The 15,692-nt window shown below is 40.1% G+C and overlaps 1 protein-coding gene and 1 long non-coding RNA gene across 9 annotated transcripts in view; one reads left to right on the top strand and one right to left on the bottom strand.

Annotated features, from left to right (window-relative positions):
- The window catches only part of LOC136710975 (R3H domain-containing protein 1-like), a 35,372-nt gene extending 34,065 nt beyond the window's left edge, over positions 1–1,307 (top strand). For 7 of the 8 annotated variants that reach the window (XM_066686906.1, XM_066686907.1, XM_066686902.1 and 4 more), the window contains one exon: positions 370–1,307. In XM_066686906.1, the coding sequence (XP_066543003.1) occupies positions 370–689 (320 nt within the window). In that variant the 3' untranslated portion in view covers positions 690–1,307. The remainder of the gene's footprint in view (positions 1–369) is intronic. The other variant, XM_066686904.1, reaches the window with a different exon arrangement.
- Positions 481–8,965, bottom strand: LOC136710977 (uncharacterized). The gene is made up of 3 exons (XR_010804691.1): positions 8,773–8,965; positions 1,301–1,485; positions 481–705 (listed from the first exon to the last, which is right to left on the bottom strand). It is a non-coding gene; the product is annotated as an uncharacterized lncRNA (long non-coding RNA).
- Positions 8,966–15,692: the final 6,727 nt, after the last annotated feature.

Here is a 15,692-nt window from a genome sequence, read left to right as displayed (position 1 = left end):
GATGCTCCTCGGTGAGACAGTGTCCAGAAAGGACCTGAGAGCAGAGACACAGGACTGAAGATGATTCTCTGTGTGACGAGTCTGTTTTACCTTCCAGAGATTTAACAGTGACTGGGGGAAAAGAGACAAAAGTGTAGTTGTAGTAATCTAATATCTACATGTGATATGATTAGGGTACGGCTGGACGTTATATTAAGTATTTATACATTGTTTAAAGCATCTGTCAGTGATTGTCATTACGTGGTGCAGCCAATAGGTTTACATTTGATGGTGATGTCATTTGTTTGCTGCATCCCTAGATCAGGGACATATTAATGTCATGTTACATAATGCGATGTGGTGAATTAACCCCCGTTCTCTATCCTGTAGTGAGTGGACATGTTCTGGAAGTTACGGACCTGCCTGTGGGTATCAGTCAACTGGAGGCCGATCTGCTGCTGAGGGATCTGGGTCGCGTGGGTGGCGTGGTTACATGGCTCTCAGAGCGCCGGACAGATGGTGACCGTTCCAGGCCACTGACCTCTGATCCTGCCTCCGCATACACCGTCCTGGCCACCTTCCCCTCCAGACAAGCAGCCCAGGGGGCACTGCTCAGCTACAGCTTCGCCCTCGGCCCTGCACCCTTTAGACTGGCCCCCAGCAAGAGACGATGCGAGCTGCCCACACTGGAGAGGGCAAGCTCCCAATGAAACCCCTCACTCTCAACTGCCCCAGTTAAAAAAAAAAAAATAAAAATAAAGAAATAATCTCACATCACCCTACACTGTCAGAAAAAGAACCCCCGCACACACTGTTAACGTCGACATACCTTCCTATGTCACTGGCAGAGTTTCTGTTCAGCTTTCCAAAGTTTGGGTTTAAATTATGACAAGAGTAGGTGAAGGGGAAAAAATGTCTTGGTTTCGACACCAGCGGTAAGCTACTGCAGCGGGATTACTGAACTTACTGGTCATGTCAGTGAACGTCAGTACACAACAGCAGCAGCACCGTGTTGACCAAGGACATCTCCAGATCTCAGAATCAGGCTTCAACAAAATACACATTATCTTGTAGAGCTGCAAGGGGGCATGTCTCTAGTTTACATGGAGCTGCATGTATTTAATTTAACTGGGTTTTTTATACAGTGTATTTACTGGCAAATTTAAGCTTTGGTCACTAGTGATGGTACTTCTGCATTACTCCATACACCCTCATCTTAATTTATTATTTGATATTTAAAATTAATAAACACCCCTTTCTAAATGGTACATGGAAGGCAATGTAACCTTTAAAGGTACATAACTACATCTGAAGACTGTACCTTTTTTTTTTCTGACAGTGTACGGCATCCCCTTCACCACCAGCATCTCTCCACTTTGTCGTCCTATCCTCCTCTCTGATTCTGTCGGAGTTGCTCTGCCAAAAACAGAGCGAATGGCCCACCTCCAATTCCCCACACTCAAGTTAGAAACACTTTGCCGTGATCTTTGTCATGTTCTTGGCGTTCTTGGGGGAGAAAGACAGACAGAAAAGGACTTGAAACTTAGAGACTTACTCCCTCCCGTGTTGTGTCACACACAAACAAGATTTGGATAACTGACTGAAACATATCAAAAGGGGGTAGCTTGTACTTCCCTCCCCCTCTTCCTTTTTTGATTTCCAATTTGTTATTTTGTGTGTAAAATCTGGTTTCTGACTAAAGTCTCAGCAACTTACTTTCCCCTCACAGCATTAGCTGCTCCTCCAATGGTGCGCTCTTACCTCTCCATGGCAGCATTGCCCCCAACACCCCCCCCCCCAACAAGTGTGGTCAAATCATGGGGTACACAGTGGGTCTTATGTTGTGCCTTCGATCAGAGGTTGGCTTCACAGAAAGACACCTCACTATGTCCTGATTAAAAAAAAAATGAAGACCCACATTTTGTTTTGTAAATAATTTACATAGTAGCTAAATAATTCAATTCCCTTCCTGCTGTGAAATTTGGGACAAGGCAAATTTAACAGCAAGGTGTTTTTTTTTTTCCATTTTTTTCCCCCCACCATTTTTAACTTAAGACATCTCCAAAACATAAAAACGCCCCATTCCTCAGTTCCTCCAGTTCTCGTCCCTCCTCACACATGGAGAACCATGTCAAACCTTTTGATTTTCAAAGTCTTTTAAAAAATATAAAAATAAAAAAAGAAAGAAAATATGCCTACTGGGTCACTGGAAAAAAACAGTTTGCACATTTATACAAGTCTATATATAAATATATATATATATAAATATATATTTTTTTCCTTTTATTTCTCAAAGAAAAATGTGTGGATTCTGAAAGGCTGTTAAATGTTTACTGGTGCAAGTCATTTTTATTTCAGTTTGAAGAACCAATAAATGTTTACACCAAATGACATACTTTTTTTTTGTCTGACATAAAAATGTTTTTACCCTCCCTGGATCTGCTGCTCCTCCTGTAAGGGCCTCTATCTTTGTTAATAGCAAGTTGTTGTCCCCCTGTCTGTTAGAACATATTCATCAACCAAACAGGAGCGTTGTGGCTGCCGACTTTGTCAAAACGAGTGCCAGGTCCTGTACTCTTCACCGGCCCCTATCTGACGCTCTACTGGGTGCTATTCATCTCAATTTTCTCTTTTATTGGCCCATTTGTCTGCTACATTAACCTCCCTCCAACCTCATCTCAGCAAAATGGCCTACAGTTCGTCTAGATTTTTCTTTTTCCTCTCCTCCGCCCCTCCTTCCTCTAACAGCATCAAAGCAATTTAGTGAAAGAGAGAAATCCTTTCCACGTTTTCACACTGAGCCTGAGGGAATGTGTGTGACTGGGAGACTTTTTTCTAAAATTGACGTCTTTGCTTTTTCACCCTCTGAGGAACGGTAGGCGAGATCGTTGACCGGATTATTAACCGCTAATTAAGTCCGACATCTGGACGACCCTGACACTGAGAAGATGGATAAGCTGTTTTGATTAAGTGTACAGTTACATCCGTCTAATAGAGTATATTCATTACTTTTTATCCACTCACTCTGGAAAGTTCGTCCTCGGCTGCTGACCTTGGCACAACACGATTCTGATACAAATCTGAATTAAAATGGAAAAGGTGCAAATGTCAACAGCCATTCATTTTTAAATCTACTACTTTGGTGTTTGTGGAGTGTTTTTTTTCCCCTAGATCCAAGGCTGATGTGAAATACACTGATCATAATGTTTGGTTTTTAGCTACACATAAGCCTACTTTAGTACACATTAGTACACATTGTGTCACATGTTTTTATAAACCACGTAATCAAACAATTCTCATCATACCCTGAGGCTGAACATCAGGTCACAAGAATGTATAAGCAGTCATTCACTATCATCAAAATAAATTAGGTTTTTTTTTTGAGGCTAAGGGGGAAATAGTGGTAATGGGTTAAAGACTATACTTTTCAGTTTCCAGATTTCAGACACTGACCTGTTAAATCAAGAGTGTAAATGGGGAGGGGTTTGAGCAGGACCTTTTCTGGTGCTCTGAGGAGGACATGCAGCCTCAAGGAGGAGATATTCTTTATAGCCATTTATGGAAAACCAACCCCAGTGTCATGTTTTCTTGTCAAATAAATTGGATACAAATTATAGTTATTAGAAAGGTTGTTAATCCCCATTCCCATCCACTGTTACTGTGCCTTAAGGGGTTATAATGAGTGTTTGTTTTAAACTGTTCTACAATTTTTCTGTCAATTGGAAACAAGGACATAACACTAGGTTTTCTATTGTAGGCAGATCACCCACAATCAGAGAAGATTTCCTTTACCATGCAGTAATTCATGAAATTACATAGCTTTTTTAATTACAGAAAAAAATGAAGAGACCAAATTTTGGAAGCGGCCATTATACACACACACACACACGTGTGTTATGTTAACAAGGTTAATGTTTAAAAAAAATGCACCATTCATTTCCAGTCCATAAACAATGCACAATGCTACAAATGTTTTATTTTAATCGCCATAAAACCTGTAAGGAGTAAGGAGTGTTCCTATATGGTTTTCTTAATGAATTAACTACATTACAAGACATCCAATCAAAACAGAATTTACCTACATTTACAAATCACTAAGTTTAGAACCGTGTTACCGTGTCCGTATGCTGCTGTTATACGCTGAAAGAAGTACCATGAGTGACATAAGCAGTCAGTACCAAGGCTGAATATTTCCACTTTGAAACTGAAGCCTTCTAAAGCCAGTCTGCAAATGGGCAAATGCAGACAGACAGGGTTTCTTACATCACAAAACCTGCAGAACCAAACATATGAGCCCCAGTTCATTTATTAGCAGGGCTTTTATTTTAGTGCAGTGGAGGGTGAATGGAGATAGAGGCGGTAAGTCGCATATTTATAGATCCGTGTGTACTGAATAAAGGTATAGAGTTACAAGTCTTTTTAAAGAAGTAATGGATTTTTAAAATTAAATTTCACAATCTATTTCTGAGAGTTTTTTTTATTTATTTTTTATTTTAAGGAGATTATTCGATGACTGGAATAGGGACTTAATCCTGTTCTAGGTGACAGAGCTTCTACCACACGACATTCTAACACACCTGATCTATTTCCTGAAGAGCTCTGTAAGCAGCTGACGATTGCTGTGTGTTTGTGGACATCTGTTCATCATCCAGTGTTTCTTTAAAATGAACGACAGGGTTGAAATATTGTGTTTATGATCAAATATTACATTTCTTTTTCTAAACTATATTATCACAAACAATGCTTTAAAAAGGTTTAAAACTTCTAGCTTATGATATCAGAGCTGAACCAATCAAACATAACCAAACACTGCTGTGTACATAACAATAATCACAGTATATTTATTTATTTAATTACTTTTAAAAACTAAATGACACTCTGGCACTCTACATCCGGAGTTCAAAATTAAAGCCAGATCTTCTTGGCTATGAAACCAGGGCTGGATTTTAATTTATAGAAAATAATAAAAATGTAAACATCTATCACAATATTACATCGCAAAATTGTAAAAATACATTAAAATATATATTCCGCAAGTGAAATAAACCTAGTGAAGAGCATTAATAGTTGAGTTGTTGTTTGATTCTTTGCTGTAGAAACAACGTTTACTTTTATGGAAAGGCTTTACCCAAGATCTTGAAACATTCCTGTGAGGATTTGGTCAGGTGCTGATGTTACATGATTGATTATCGATAACACGCCATTTCAACTCATCCCAAAGATAAAGGATGTCTCCACAATGGGTGCATCTTAAAGCAGCTTATCTGACTAATTATAAGCGAGTCCTACATGTTAAATGTAACCTGAATAAAATATTGTTGCTTATACACTATCTGTCCAACTGAAGACAATCCTCATTCCCTCACTGTGGCCCTCATACCAAGTGATGTAGTCATGGCTGGACTCAATTGGATTAGGTGTCCACTCTTCACCCTCAGCCATCCTGATGCTCTCACACTGCCACTGTCACAGTTTCTGTGAATTTCCAATTAAACCCCAAGGGTGTCACATTACAGTGAATTAATGGATGTCTGTTATTTGACAGTAATGTCCACTGACCTGCAGGGACACCCACAATCGTTTTGAGTCAGATTAATAAGACGTCCTGTGCATAATGACAAAGCAAGGCTGGATGCATCAATTTTGGTGAACTTTGTGACTTGCCCGTCACAATGTGGGAAGAAGCAGAGAGAAGATTATTAACCATGCGTTTGCACCATTACTAATTTTTATGCTTTCAAAAGTTGCATCGTGTCTTCCAGGAAAAACCACATTTGTGTGCAGAAATGCGATCACTCCTTGTCATTTGTCAAAATGAGAAAAGTCCTCATGTCCTGTACTACATTTTTTCTGCACATTTAAAAATTATTTTTAAATATATATTTTTAAACCATGTGGAAACCTATTTCTTAAAACATTGCATTTCTAAAACAATAGCAAGTCATTCATTTCCTCATAGTGCTTCACCTGTTAAGGATGCAGTGTATCCAGATCCTACCTGCAATGACTGGATCCTTGGCAGGAACACACTCTGGACAGAACACCAGTCCATCACATGGAATAACACACGTATCCAGCTAAGGACACTTTCTGTACAGCCAATCGATGTGAGGAAACCCACAGAGACACAGGGAGAACACACCAAACTCCTCACAGACATTGACCCAAACAAGGCTGAAAAAACAACCCTAAAATCCTGGAGCTGTGTTGCAGTGACATTACCTGCAGTGCTCCTAAAAGCATTCACTGTTACTGAGAGAATTTTTGCAAGCCTTTTTTGGACTATTTCTGTTGGTCCAGTGATGATAAATTCTTAACACAGTATAAAACCACAATGAGAGTTTTCAATCAAACCCAACAGTTGAAACCATAGATAAGGATACATAACAGCATTGGTATAATAGCCTAAGTTACGTCTGAGCAGTCGACCATGACCGAAACTACTATTCATACACGTTCTATGCCCTTTAAATCCTCCTTTCTCAGTGTTCTGTGACTAAACACACCATCCTATCACCCACCTCTCTTCCATATCTTTCCCCTGTTGAGGAACAGTGGGTCTGATTTCTGTGCCCAGAACACCTCCATGGTCACTCCACATAACGTTTGCACAAGCCACAATTTGCTTTCTATATTTTCAATTCAGCAAACATGTTGAGGCATTAAAATGTGCAGGTGTGTGCTTTTGCTCTTACTCTTATTTGATCATATTTCTGAGCTAACCAGGAACAGACAGCTGTTCCAACAATTCGTTTCTAAAGCAGATACACCTTGTCAGGAACTAACTCCATAAATAACATTAATAATAAAAGAATATTTGATTAATATTGGTACAAACACTAATAACTAAAAATTTGGTAGACACCCCTTATTTGTGAATTTGGCTACTTTATATGCACCTATTTTAGATGAAAACATTCAATTCTTCACACATAGCTTTTATAACCTCTTTAGTAAAGCATTAAATTAATTGGGACACTGGACCAATGTCCGTGAAATTTCAAAATGTCTTAAACAAAGAAGTCTCTAGGTGGTGTTAGTTATAAGTCCCGTGTTGTGATAACATGAGGCCCATGAGGATTGGTTAAAAAAAAATAAATAAATAATAATAATAATAATAAAAAAGCATAAAACCTTCTTTTGTGTTCTCCCTGTGTCTGCGTGGGTTTCCTCCGGGTGCTCCAGTTTCCTCCCATGGTCCAAAAACACACGTTGGTAGGTGGATTGGCGACTCAAAAGTGTCTGTAGGTGTGAGTGTGTGAGTGAATGTGTGTGTGTGTGTGTGTGTGTGTGTTGCCCTGTGAAGGACTGGCGCCCCCTCCAGGGTGTATTCCCACCTTGCGCCCAATGATTCCAGGTAGGCTCTGGACCCACAGCGACCCTGAACTGGATAAGCGCTTACAGATAATAAATGAAGGAATGAAAAACCTGCTTTTGTCTGGCAGTCATTGGGAGACTCTGTAAGCATGCTACCCTCGTTTACACAACTGCAAAAAGAGGCAGAAGTTAACCCTGAATCTTGGAGTGATGCAGAGAAGGGAGGTGGGGCTAAAAGACCACTGCTCTTTAAGGTCATCAGGCCCAGTGACACGTGTTGGCAAGGGCCTTAAGCAGTGGAACTATCTAACAACTCTGCTGTAATCATGCATCAGTACTAATACTCACATTAAATCCTCACAGGCATGTCCCAGCAGCAAGTATAAAGCCTTTCCAGAAAACTGTTACTGCAGTGAAAGTGAACAAACACCCTATTACTATCATTTATTTGAGAAGAATGTATGTTGAATGAGCAGGTGTCCAAAACTCTCTGTCATACAGTGTAATTAGTAAAGGTCAATACTGGTCCAGTTGAGTATAGATTGCTAGATAATCAGGGAATTTAGGATTGGAAAGTCAATATTCCGTTGTGATTACTGACCTTTGGTTATTGTATTTAAGTGCTCAAAGAAATAATTCAGATATTTAATTTAAAGCACAATGATCCAGAGCTATTAAAGCAGCCAATATTTTCCAGCATGGATCCTAACAGGACCTCAATTAGAGATAAGAAAAAAGCGTAGTTTAGCTTTAAAAGATTTTTACTTCAACCTAATCCTCTCAAACATCATGACTGTAATTTGATTTCGACCCACAGTGGCCCCTCTACGTTTACATCCTAAAATCCTCGAAAGCTTCTTTTCCATTTGACTGAGAAAGAGAGATGCTGCCCCCAGCTGGTGGCCACCTAATAATACACTGTACGTCTAAACGTTTGCATACATTCCTTATAAAGAACTCGTTCATCTATTTGAGGATCAACCGTTGTGAAAAAAGACGTCCAGTTGTGCACAAACGGTTCGTAAAAAACACCCATATGTAAATAAAGTCCCTTATGACTTGTAGGTGCAGACATTGCTTTACATAACCAGCATCTGATTGGTTCTTGTTGCCGGAGGGCGGGACTTTATCTGTTAACAGCAAGCTGATTGGCTCTTTACGCTGAAGGGCGGGAATTAAAGTTCATCGTTGTGAGAATCTCATCCCGTAATCGTTCCCTTATTTTTAAAGGTTCTGGTTTTAACTCAATGCTGTCCTGAATGTGTCCAAAAAGAGCTTTTATCACGTCCATTGGGCTATTTTTACTGGCCCTAGGACAGCGGTGAGAGCCACACCATTTAAAACAAACACTCTGTTACAAATTAAACAGCTCTTAATAGTTGATTAGTCACAGGATAGAACAGCGTCTCGGTCCGCACTCGTAATTTTATCTGGTTTTCAAACCTAAAACACCGAATTTGGGCTATGAAGTCTTACCTGTAACTCTCCCTTCGTAAAACACGTGTTCACCCTTAAGTCGAGCAGCAGGTTCATGCTGGAACTTTCTGTTCCACCTTAAATGGCTGTACGGTTTGACGGTAGAATAGACGGGTAGGTTATAAATCCGTAAAATGAAACGAATTTAGCCAGCGCTATGTCTGTTTGAACGGTTAACCGTGTTACACCCAAACATTTCCAACAAGCCAGGGCCTTTTGCGCATGCGTGCTCGTTAGCTGTGTATTTAAAATGGAACCCAGACTTACAAGAGGGGGGGGGGTCCAATTAGCAACTGGTCAAACAACCTAGAAAATTAAGAGTAGCTTTACTTTAAAACTGCAGGTAGAAGCAGCCTTGGGGTTGTGGAGGCCTTTAGTAATTCTATGGGCTTAATCAGTCCCATCATATGTCCAAGTGTTGGTGCACCACAATCACAGAGGTGTTGTTGCAAGTGTGGAGTGGGGTAGAGGTACTGTGTGTAGCAGACACTGAGAATAGAGGGCAGACATCTAGTCTGGAAGAAGGTGAGAGGAAGACCCCGACTGTCAGCCATTCATCAGCGTCAGTCCGAGAGGGCAGAGTACCTCGGAATGAGCAGAGAGGCATTAGGTCTGTTTGGGTTTGTGGACTATAGAGAACACCAATACTGATATATGAAGCACTTTGAGCAGTTACAGGTATGAAAACTACTCTATAAATAGCATTAATTTTGTTATTGTTGTGATTTTATAATACTAAACCATGCAAGAGAACTTAATCTTTCAAAAATACACAATATTGAGTGCAGGGAATCTGTAATGGAGTGTCACACTGGGGAAAACCCCAGTATTTACTAATGAATATGTATGATTTTGTTATAATCCATGGCTTGAAGAAACACAAGGCTTACCTCTCTGCTATTCCAACCACATGCTAATAGCTAAACTGACTTTTAATGTAAGGCTTGCAATTATTCTGAGCAACGCAACAAATAATGCTGATTTAATGAACTTTGTGAATCTTTATGAGTTATTTTAACCATGTTGCAGTACTGTATCCTGTCTCTGCTGGTGGAAAAGCTCCCCACACAGCTCTACACAGCTGTTATTACAACAACCATATGGCTGATTATTAAATATAACTTCACAGCACTTCTTCAGAAACAGTAATTAAAATGCAGTGATTAATAATGAATTATGGCTTTATCGACTCCTCTGTCATAATGTGATGAAAATGCAATGCATTTCTTCTATTTATTTTTTATCCATGAAATAAACCTCCCATAAGCGCTGGTAAGGTATACACTGACCCTTAGTAGAGCTGTGTAATGTAAAGGGGCTGTAAAAAAAAAATAACAGAAACATCACGCAAACCAGCTCTATTTATCAACATAGTTGGCGGGACAGCTTCAGTGCGTCATGAAGTTAATGATAATAATACATTTTATTCATAACACACTCTACATTTGTACAAAACACAAAGTGTTAAAAGTTGACCACATCTTTACCAAACAGGAAAAGGTTTTAGAGTTATGTTAAGCCTTTGTGCCACTGTCCATTTTATACCCCAGTGAAAAACATACATTATTACATAATTTAATATATTCTTTATCTAATTTACTGTAGGATTGGATTGTTACTGGTATTACTGCCTTGTGCCTGAAGGTTATAGAATTACCATGACTCTGGACATGATGAAGTGGTTACACACCATCAGAAAAACTGTCACTGTGGTGGTACCCTCAAGGGTACAGATACAGTAGCTTTAGTTAGGGAACATAATTATACCTCATTCTAAAATAATTGTAGATTTTAAAGTTGTGTAGAGCTCATGCGCTCCATTTCATGTCCAGGACTTATGTTATTTTATTTTATTTTATTTTACACAGTTCTGTAATGAAATCTTACAAATATTCGCCTCTACTTCTGGAGAAGAGAATTGAATGTACCTTAAGGAAACACAACTGGACTTTAACGCCTCTGTGGTGTACCTTTTAAAGTTACATTTACACTGTTTGTACCTTTAGTGACCAATAATGTACCTCTACAGCAGTTTTTTTTTTAGAGTGTACCAACTGAATGAACGAATACATGAATAAATTAATAAATCACTGTTGGAAAATACTGAATCATAAAATCTTAACTGACTGTTAATGTTGATATAGAAATTCCAAGCTAATCATTTCTACAGAGCAGTAAAACAACTTTATTCTGACCATAGCTTCACTGATGGATGCACAGTTAAGGTGGGTAGCCAATACAAAGGCAAGAGCTTAGAGATAAATAAATAAATAACTGGTCCAGTCATCGGTATTTTAAAAGAAAAAATGAAAGAGAGCATAACCTGCTGAATTATTGATATTCAAGCAAACAATTACAATAAATCTTAAAATAAACCACACAACAAAAACTAGAATAATCAGTGTTCATTGTTTATTTCAAGTAATTTTGTAGCATTTCCATTGGTTCATCACTTGTGAAATTGTAACACATTGTACAGAGAGGCCATTATGTCAGATGATTTACAAAAATAAATGAACATGGTTTTCTTGGATAGTGATAACGAACTGCATCAACAACATTTTCATGTTAAAATATCTTAAAGGAACACCAGGTAGTATTTTACCTAAAACTTACAGCTTTTGTCATTGTGATGTTTCACTAACCGGTCATGGGGCCTCTGGAATAGGGCCTCTGTCATTGCTACTCTGGGCTCAGCAGTGCAGAAATTGCATTATGTAACTTTTAAAGAAGGGTAGGAAACCAACACCAACCCCCACTCCCCAGCGTTTTATTTCAGGGCAGTGCTATAAAAGTGAATTACACTGTACAACTTTAGGGGGAGCCCAGGAGCATAAATACCAAATCTTACCTTGTGTTCTTTTAGTTACTAACAATAAAGGCTTGTATAGAATTTCAAATATTTGTCTGATACTATGTTGAATGTAGAGGTGTCACCAGAAATAAGATGAATGTACATTTTGGTGAGGTGCTGCTGCTGGTGGTGGTTTGTTTTCAATTTGTCAACCATCTTTACGCATCTCACAAAAACAAACCTTGGTCTTGGCCCACCTGTGGCCACACCCCTGCTTACTTGTGACAATATTGTTCAAAAACTGTATTCTCCTCAATTGTTTCTCTTCCAGATGTTGTAGCATTCAATTTGAATATCAAGTGTCTAGAGAACAAAGGGTAGACTGCCTTTGTCTCGCCAGGTCTCAAGGGATTATTCTGCCCTTTTTGCTGGGAGGCCTGGTCCTAGTTCTTTCAAATAATGATGATGTGTAGTCTACTTGGTGTTCCTCGACTCTTCATCTTCCAGATGTTGTACGAGTCAAATTAAATATCCACTGTCTAGAGAACAAAGGGTAGACTGCCTTTGCCTCGCCGGGTCTCAAGGGATTATTCTGCCCTTTTTGCTGGGAGGCCTGGTCCTAGTTCTTTCAAATAATGATGATGTGTAGTCTACTTGGTGTTCCTCTACTCTTCATCTTCCAGATGTTGTACAAGTCAAATGAAATATCCACTGTCTAGAGAACAAAGGGTAGACTGCCTTTGCCTCGCCAGGTCTCAATGGATTATTCTGTCCTTTTTGCTGGGAGGCCTGGTCCTAGTTCTTTCAAATAATGATGATGTGTAGTCTACTTGGTGTTCCTCGACTCTTCATCTTCCAGATGTTGTACAAGTCAAATTAAATATCCACTGTCTAGAGAACAAAGGGTAGACTGCCTTTGCCTCGCCAGGTCTCAAGGGATTATTCTGCCCTTTTTGCTGGGAGGCCTGGTCCTAGTTCTTTCAAATAATGATGATGTGTAGTCTACTTGGTGTTCCTCGACTCTTCATCTTCCAGATGTTGTACAAGTCAAATTAAATATCCACTGTCTAGAGAACAAAGGGTAGACTGCCTTTGCCTCGCCAGGTCTCAAGGAATTATTCTGCCCTTTTTGCTGGGAGGCCTGGTCCTAGTTCTTTCAAATAATGATGATGTGTAGTCTACTTGGTGTTCCTCGACTCTTCATCTTCCAGATGTTGTACAAGTCAAATTAAATATCCACTGTCTAGAGAACAAAGGGTAGACTGCCTTTGCCTCGCCAGGTCTCAAGGGATTATTCTGCCCTTTTGCTGGGAGGCCTGGTCCTAGTTCTTTCAAATAATGATGATGTGTAGTCTACTTGGTGTTCATCGACTCTTCATCTTCCAGATGTTGTACAAGTCAAATTAAATATCCACTGTCTAGAGAACAAAGGGTAGACTGCCTTTGCCTCACCAGGTCTCAAGGGATTATTCTGCCCTTTTTGCTGGGAGGCCTGGTCCTAGTTCTTTCAAATAATGATGATGTGTAGTCTACTTGGTGTTCCTCGACTCTTCATCTTCCAGATGTTGTACAAGTCAAATTAAATATCCACTGTCTAGAGAACAAAGGGTAGACTGCCTTTGCCTCGCCAGGTCTCAAGGGATTATTCTGCCCTTTTTGCTGGGAGGCCTGGTCCTAGTTCTTTCAAATAATGATGATGTGTAGTCTACTTGGTGTTCCTCGACTCTTCATCTTCCAGATGTTGTACAAGTCAAATTAAATATCCACTGTCTAGAGAACAAAGGGTAGACTGCCTTTGCTTCGCCAGGTCTCAAGGGATTATTCTGCCCTTTTTGCTGGGAGGCCTGGTCCTAGTTCTTTCAAATAATGATGATGTGTAGTCTACTTGGTGTTCCTCGACTCTTCATCTTCCAGATGTTGTACAAGTCAAATTAAATATCCGCTGTCTAGAGAACAAAGGGTAGACTGCCTTTGCCTCGCCAGGTCTCAAGGGATTATTCTGCCCTTTTTGCTGGGAGGCCTGGTCCTAGTTCTTTCAATTAATGATGATGTGTAGTCTACTTGGTGTTCCTCGACTCTTCATCTTCCAGATGTTGTACAAGTCAAATTAAATATCCGCTGTCTAGAGAACAAAGGGTAGACTGCCTTTGCCTCGCCAGGTCTCAAGGGATTATTCTGCCCTTTTTGCTGGGAGGCCTGGTCCTAGTTCTTTCAAATAATGATGATGTGTAGTCTACTTGGTGTTCCTCGACTCTTCATCTTCCAGATGTTGTACAAGTCAAATTAAATATCCGCTGTCTAGAGAACAAAGGGTAGACTGCCTTTGCCTCGCCAGGTCTCAAGGGATTATTCTGCCCTTTTTGCTGGGAGGCCTGGTCCTAGTTCTTTCAAATAATGATGATGTGTAGTCTACTTGGTGTTCCTCTACTCTTCATCTTCCAGATGTTGTACAAGTCAAATGAAATATCCACTGTCTAGAGAACAAAGGGTAGACTGCCTTTGCCTCGCCAGGTCTCAATGGATTATTCTGTCCTTTTTGCTGGGAGGCCTGGTCCTAGTTCTTTCAAATAATGATGATGTGTAGTCTACTTGGTGTTCCTCGACTCTTCATCTTCCAGATGTTGTACAAGTCAAATTAAATATCCACTGTCTAGAGAACAAAGGGTAGACTGCCTTTGCCTCGCCAGGTCTCAAGGGATTATTCTGCCCTTTTTGCTGGGAGGCCTGGTCCTAGTTCTTTCAAATAATGATGATGTGTAGTCTACTTGGTGTTCCTCGACTCTTCATCTTCCAGATGTTGTACAAGTCAAATTAAATATCCACTGTCTAGAGAACAAAGGGTAGACTGCCTTTGCCTCGCCAGGTCTCAAGGAATTATTCTGCCCTTTTTGCTGGGAGGCCTGGTCCTAGTTCTTTCAAATAATGATGATGTGTAGTCTACTTGGTGTTCCTCGACTCTTCATCTTCCAGATGTTGTACAAGTCAAATTAAATATCCACTGTCTAGAGAACAAAGGGTAGACTGCCTTTGCCTCGCCAGGTCTCAAGGGATTATTCTGCCCTTTTGCTGGGAGGCCTGGTCCTAGTTCTTTCAAATAATGATGATGTGTAGTCTACTTGGTGTTCATCGACTCTTCATCTTCCAGATGTTGTACAAGTCAAATTAAATATCCACTGTCTAGAGAACAAAGGGTAGACTGCCTTTGCCTCACCAGGTCTCAAGGGATTATTCTGCCCTTTTTGCTGGGAGGCCTGGTCCTAGTTCTTTCAAATAATGATGATGTGTAGTCTACTTGGTGTTCCTCGACTCTTCATCTTCCAGATGTTGTACAAGTCAAATTAAATATCCACTGTCTAGAGAACAAAGGGTAGACTGCCTTTGCCTCGCCAGGTCTCAAGGGATTATTCTGCCCTTTTTGCTGGGAGGCCTGGTCCTAGTTCTTTCAAATAATGATGATGTGTAGTCTACTTGGTGTTCCTCGACTCTTCATCTTCCAGATGTTGTACAAGTCAAATTAAATATCCACTGTCTAGAGAACAAAGGGTAGACTGCCTTTGCTTCGCCAGGTCTCAAGGGATTATTCTGCCCTTTTTGCTGGGAGGCCTGGTCCTAGTTCTTTCAAATAATGATGATGTGTAGTCTACTTGGTGTTCCTCGACTCTTCATCTTCCAGATGTTGTACAAGTCAAATTAAATATCCGCTGTCTAGAGAACAAAGGGTAGACTGCCTTTGCCTCGCCAGGTCTCAAGGGATTATTCTGCCCTTTTTGCTGGGAGGCCTGGTCCTAGTTCTTTCAATTAATGATGATGTGTAGTCTACTTGGTGTTCCTCGACTCTTCATCTTCCAGATGTTGTACAAGTCAAATTAAATATCCGCTGTCTAGAGAACAAAGGGTAGACTGCCTTTGCCTCGCCAGGTCTCAAGGGATTATTCTGCCCTTTTTGCTGGGAGGCCTGGTCCTAGTTCTTTCAAATAATGATGATGTGTAGTCTACTTGGTGTTCCTCGACTCTTCATCTTCCAGATGTTGTACAAGTCAAATTAAATATCCGCTGTCTAGAGAACAAAGGGTAGACTGCCTTTGCCTCGCCAGGTCTCAAGGGATTATTCTGCCCTTTTTGCTGG

This window comes from Hoplias malabaricus, chromosome 12 (genome assembly GCF_029633855.1).
Source record: "Hoplias malabaricus isolate fHopMal1 chromosome 12, fHopMal1.hap1, whole genome shotgun sequence".
Classification (NCBI taxonomy): domain Eukaryota; kingdom Metazoa; phylum Chordata; class Actinopteri; order Characiformes; family Erythrinidae; genus Hoplias; species Hoplias malabaricus.
This window is presented reverse-complemented; position numbering and strand designations above follow the sequence as displayed.